Source organism: Palaemon carinicauda, chromosome 15, assembly GCF_036898095.1.
Source record: "Palaemon carinicauda isolate YSFRI2023 chromosome 15, ASM3689809v2, whole genome shotgun sequence".
NCBI lineage: Eukaryota > Metazoa > Arthropoda > Malacostraca > Decapoda > Palaemonidae > Palaemon > Palaemon carinicauda.
The window spans coordinates 105,748,626-105,755,013 of NC_090739.1; the positions used below are offsets into that span (position 1 = coordinate 105,748,626).

At 26.1% G+C, this 6,388-nt stretch overlaps 1 protein-coding gene across 1 annotated transcript; it reads left to right on the forward strand.

Annotated features, from left to right (window-relative positions):
* The first annotated feature begins 2,340 nt into the window (after window positions 1-2,340).
* LOC137654122 (heat shock 70 kDa protein cognate 4-like) lies at window positions 2,341-4,285 on the forward strand. The gene has a single exon (XM_068387760.1). The coding sequence runs from the start codon at window positions 2,414-2,416 to the stop codon at window positions 4,283-4,285; it is 1,872 nt and encodes a 623-aa protein (XP_068243861.1). The 5' UTR covers window positions 2,341-2,413.
* Window positions 4,286-6,388: the final 2,103 nt, after the last annotated feature.

Genomic DNA, 6,388 nt, shown 5'->3' on the forward strand with positions numbered 1-6,388 from the left:
GTTTATCTAAATATTTTTTAAATTTATTCATATAATCCCTCATTTCTGTAATTAAAAAGTGCTATTTGATGAAACAAAAATATTCATATTTTCTATTTTTTCAACAAAAACCTAATTTATTTGTCCTATTAGGTGTTATTTTTTTATTTTTTCCCCACGTTTAATGTCAATTTTATCTAATAAAACTATATTTATATTAAAAAATACATATATTTTAATTTTTTTTGTGTCTTTTGTGAATTTTCTGTTATATTTTTGTGGGTTATTCTTATGAAAACTTTTTTTTTGTCACATTAAATGTTACTAAAAACTATATTTTGGTCGTATACGGTGTTATTTTTTATTTTTTCCCCGTGTTCAGTGTCCGTTTTATCCCATTTTTGTAATTAAAAAGTAGTATTTGATGAGACAAACACATTTATATTTTCTATTTTTTTAACAAAAACCTAATTTTTTTGTCCTATTAGGTGCTATTTTTTTATTTTTCCCCCACGTTCAATGTCCATTTTATCTAATAAAACTATATTTATATTAAAAAATTATATGTTTTAGTTTTTTTTTGTGTGTCTTTTGTGAATTTTCTGTAAAAAATATTAATTTTTTTTGTACTAAAGAATATTTTTTTTTCATTTTTTGGGTTATTTTTCTTCAATTTTAATATTTTTTGTGGGTTATTCTTATAAAAACTAAGTTTTTATATAAAAAATACTTGTTTATCTAAATATTTTTTAAATTTATTCATATAATCCCTCATTTCTGTAATTAAAAAGTGCTATTTGATGAAACAAAAATATTCATATTTTCTATTTTTTCAACAAAAACCTAATTTATTTGTCCTATTAGGTGTTATTTTTTTATTTTTTCCCCACGTTTAATGTCAATTTTATCTAATAAAACTATATTTATATTAAAAAATACATACATTTTAATTTTTTTTTGTGTGTCTTTTGTGAATTTTCTGTAAAAATATTATTTTTTTTTGTACTAAAGAATGTTTTTTTTTGTTTTTTAGACTGTTTTTCTTCAACTTTTTATTTTTTTGTGGGTTATTCTTATGAAAACTTTTTTTTGTCACATTAAATGTTACTAAAAACTATATTTTGGTCGTATACGGTGTTATTTTTTATTTTTTCCCCGTGTTCAGTGTCCATTTTATCCCATTTTTGTAATTAAAAAGTAGTATTTGATGAAACAAAAACACTTATATTTTCTATTTTTTCAACAAAAACCTAATTTATTTGTCTTATTAGAAGTTTTTTTTCCTTTTTTTCCCACGTTCAATGTCCATTTTATCTAATAAAACTATATTTATATTAAAAAATACATATATTTTAGTTTTTTTGTGTGTCTTTTGTGAATTTTCTGTAAAAAATATTATTTTTTTGTACTAAAGAATATTTTTTTTTCATTTTTTGGGTTATTTTTCTTCAATTTTAATATTTTTTGTGGGTTAATCTTATAAAAAACTAAGTTTTTATATAAAAAATACTTGTTTATCTAAATATTTTTTAAATTTATTCATATAATCCCTCATTTTTGTAATTAAAAAGTAGTATTTGATGAAACAAAAACATTTATATTTTCTATTTTTTCAACAAAAACCTAATTTATTTGTCCTATTAGGTGTTATTTTTCATTTTTTCCCCACGTTCAATGTTCATTTTACCCAATAAAACTACATTTATATCATAAAATACACATATTTTGATTTTTTAAATATTTTTTCTTATTTTTCAATAGTTTTCTATGTCATATTATTAACTAGAATTCAATATTATGAACCCAAACGGTAATATTATTAACTAAAATGTAATTTTATGAAAAAATATAATACAAATGTTAACCACAAAAAAAAAAAAGTTAACCGAAATGGTAATATTATTAACAAAAAAAAGCATGTTATGAACTTCATTGGTAATATTATGAACATTTTTTATTGGTTTTCCAAAGTTTTATTAATTGATTTTGTTGAAATTTTATTGAAATTTACGCATTTTTTCAATTAAAAAATAATTGTCGGGAATTTGAAAAATTATGAGCAGGTTAATAAAAAAAATAGATTGATAATGCCCATGAATATATATTTAAAACAAATAATAATAGTTTTCTATGACAAATAAAAGATTTTTTGCGGTGACTAATGTATTTATTAATAGTATTACAAAAAATAATTTAAGAGTGTTACACAAAAAACATAACCACGTAAAATATTATCTTAACTTTTTTGAATTTTGTTAAGTTTTAATAACTTTTAAATAATTATTTTATTGTTACTGTTATTCAGTTATATGTAATAGTAGCTGCACTGTGCATCTGTATATGTATATAAACCCCAGAATATGAACTGCAATACATCATTAGACTTCTAATTTACGACCAAGTAACATATAGTTGATAGCTAAATATTTTAGTAATGGAGGATAATAATTCTCCGGTTATTGGTATTGACCTGGGAACTACTTATTCGTGTGTTGCTGTTTTTCAAAATGAAAAAGTTGAAATTATTGCTAATGACCAAGGAAATAGAACCACTCCTTCTTATGTTGCATTCAATGACACCGAAAGACTTATTGGGGAAGCGGCAAAAAATCAATGTGCCTTGAATCCAAAAAATACCATTTTTGATGTAAAAAGGTTAATGGGCAGAAATTATATAGATGATTGCGTTCAACGAGTAATTAAAATCTTACCCTATGAAATTATTGACGAAGAGAATAAACCAAAAATACAAGTCGAATATAAAAAAGAGAAAAAGGTGTTAACCCCAGAAGAAGTATCTTCTATGATATTATCAAAAATGAAAAAAATTGCAGAAAATTATTTAGGACGAAATATAAATAAAGCTGTTATTACAGTTCCGGCTTATTTTAACGATACTCAGCGACAGGCTACTAAAGATGCTGGGACCATCGCTGGACTTGATGTTATTCGAATAATTAATGAACCCACAGCCGCCGCCATCGCTTATGGATTAAATAATGATACAAAAGAACAAAACGTTTTAATATTTGATTTGGGTGGGGGGACTTTTGATGTATCTATATTGAATATTAGTAATGATGGCATTTTTGAAGTTAAATCAACAGCAGGAGATACTCATCTTGGGGGAGAAGATTTTGATAGTATTTTATTAGATTATTTTACACGAGAATTCAGCAAAAAATATAAAAAAGATTTAAGCAACAATAAAAGATCATTAAGGCGTCTTCGTTCTGCCTGTGAAACTGCTAAACGAACTTTATCTTCATCTACACAAGCGACAATCGAAATTGATTCGTTATATGAGGGAATTGATTTTCATACTACCATTACTCGCGCTAAATTTGAAAATTTGTGTGGGAGGTTATTCAAAAACACTCTAGTGCCAGTTGAAAGGGCGTTAATCGATGCTAAGCTCGATAAGAGTGACATCGATGAAATTGTTTTGGTTGGAGGTTCTACGCGTATTCCAAAAATACAAAACCTCCTTCAAACTTTTTTTAATGAAAAGAATTTGAATAAGTCGATTAATCCAGATGAGGCTGTAGCCTATGGTGCTGCCATTCAAGCTGCCATTCTCAGTGGAGATAAATCTGATAAGATCAAAGATTTATTATTACTGGATGTGACTCCCCTTTCATTGGGTATTGAAACTGCCGGTAATATTATGACTACCTTGATTAAAAGAAACGCGACAATTCCTACTAGCAAATTTGAAAACTTCACTACGTATAGTGATAACCAAGAATGTGTTAATATTAAAATATATGAAGGAGAAAGAACTAAAACTAAAGATAATAATTATTTGGGGGAGTTTCAATTAAATAATATACCCCAGGCACCCAAGGGTATACCTAAAATTAAGGTTACATTTGATATTGATGCCAATGGGATATTAAATGTGTCAGCAACCGAAGAATCTTCCGGCAAATCAGAAAAAATTACTATAACTAATGACTCGGGAAGATTAAACAAAGAAGAGGTAGATCGAATGATCAAAGAAGCTGAAATGTATGCTGCTCAAGACCGGGAATTAAGAAACGATATAGAAGCTAAATGTAAATTAGAATCATATTGCTTAGAAATACAAAATAATATCATAAATAATAACAGTAGTAATATAGATATATTTAAATCAAAATTAGAAAGTACTCTCAAGTGGATTGATGAAACCCCCTCTGCTAAACAAAAAGATTATGAAAATAAATTAAAAGAAATAAAAAAGGATTATGAACATATACTTGGGGAAAATGAATCAAATTTACATAATAATCAATTCCACCCAACCATTGAAGAAGTTGACTAATAAACAGAGAAGGGTTTTCATAATTTATTAATATAAAATTTTATATATTAAAAAATGAATAATTTCAAAAGTTACCAAGAAGGAATAAATGCCCCAATAGATCTTTTAAAATGTAGTTTCCCGTTCTGGATACACCAACAATATCTATTTTCTCATTATTATTTAGATGTCGATAAAGAAGATGTCCCTCTTGATTTAAAATATATAAATGTACATGCCACTGATCGACTATATTATTTACACCACAAAAAATCACCATTTTATGAAAATGTAAATGAGTGTGTAATGGTTGGAAGAATGAATGATTTAAAAAATAAGAAGTTGGTATTGTATTTCTATATGCACGGAGCTACGTGGAATGATGGACTTGAAAACGAAGGGTATATTTTTTGGGAAAGAGACCCTAATTTATTGCTTCAAGTTATTTACATCGAAAATGGGCTGAGGCAAACTGTTTATAATAACCTGAAATTAGATAACACTGGGGTAATGACGCTAAAGCCATATCCTAGAGCAATCCACCATAGATATAGAAGTAACTGCAATCACATTGCCTATCCAGATGAATTTGAAAATGCTATAAAGAATATTAATTTTAATGTTGGGTTTGATTACATATATAATCCTATTGAAGGTGATGATGATCTAACTCAATTTAAATTTGATGTAGGAAACATTGATAGAGTATATTACTTGAAGAAAGGCGGAAAGGGGGAAGTTGTCATGTATGCGAGACTAGACCCGCGTTTATTTTTCTATATATATATTAATCAAACTACAAAGACGATGTTTATTTCTAAATTTCGAGAGGCATTTATCAATACTATTGTAAAAATGAATCCTGATAATGAAATAAAACAAACCATTGTAGATGCAGTAAACAGCGATACTATTTTAGTATAAATAATTTTCATAATAAAAAAAGATGCACCCCAAAACAATTAATTTTCCTATTGATTTCATATCATCACAAGGTGAAATTCAGTTATTATTTAATTGGAAAATGTTCTATAAATTAAAATCTTGTAAAGAATACCCAGCCATTTTATGTTTCCCCGAATTTTTTACCAATTCTATATTTTCTATTTTAAGATGGTACTCATATGAAAACAATGATAACCTATTATTATTATTAGAAATTAAAAATCAAATTAGAAGATTTTTTGAAATGTTAGAGGTTTTAGTAAACACAATAATTAACAACGAAAGTTATAAAGTTCAGGTTAAGAGTCCCCAACAAATTGAAAAACAGTTATGGGAAATTGTTTTCTTGACTAAGAAGAATAATAATAGTAACAACAACAATCCCCAGGATATAGAAAATAAAAAAACAGAAATTGAACACCTTTTCTTGGAATGGTATCTAGAAAATGAAAGTAGTCAACATAATTACCAACAAATTTTATTCACAAAAAATCTCGAATTCAATAAAGTGAACACACTCAAAGAATTATCCAAAACTTTGTATAACACAGGGTGCTGTGATACAATAAAAGAGATTTCATTAATTCCTCCACATTCAATTCACTATGTTAATCAAACGGTTTTTTCTAATTATTCAAAGTTGCCCCCTGAATTATATGGACCGGCAAGTTGGGGACCAATATATTGGAATATTTTTCATGCCTTTTCAATAAATGCTGCAAACAATAAAAATTCTAAAACTAATTGTTTACCAGAGCATTTATATGCATTTATTCACATAATTCCACTTTTGATTCCTTGTCCTATTTGTATAAAACATTATTATACCATTATTCAACCTAGTAAAATTAAGCCGGCGATATCTATATTACAATATGAAAATTTATATGAAAAAATTCATACAAGTATATCCAATGGAAAGTTAGTGTGAATTTTTTGAAATAGACAATTATTTGTATAATGTGTACAGTATATTAACTATATATACACATAAAAGGTTTTATTATTAATTAGAAAAATTCAGGGCGTATGCAATAGTATTCAAAATTTTTATGTGGGTATTTAGTACGTTGAGTTTGCAGAGACCCATTATAATGATTTGATTTTCTGGTGAGTATTTATCGGGTATATCAATAATAACATTATATTTTTTTCTTAAATTATTAATTTTTTTTCCAC

What these genes read in the sequence shown, in the direction of transcription:
- LOC137654122 (XM_068387760.1), top strand. Translation starts at nt 2,414, where the DNA reads ATGGAGGATAATAATTCTCCGGTTATTGGTATTGACCTGGGAACTACT.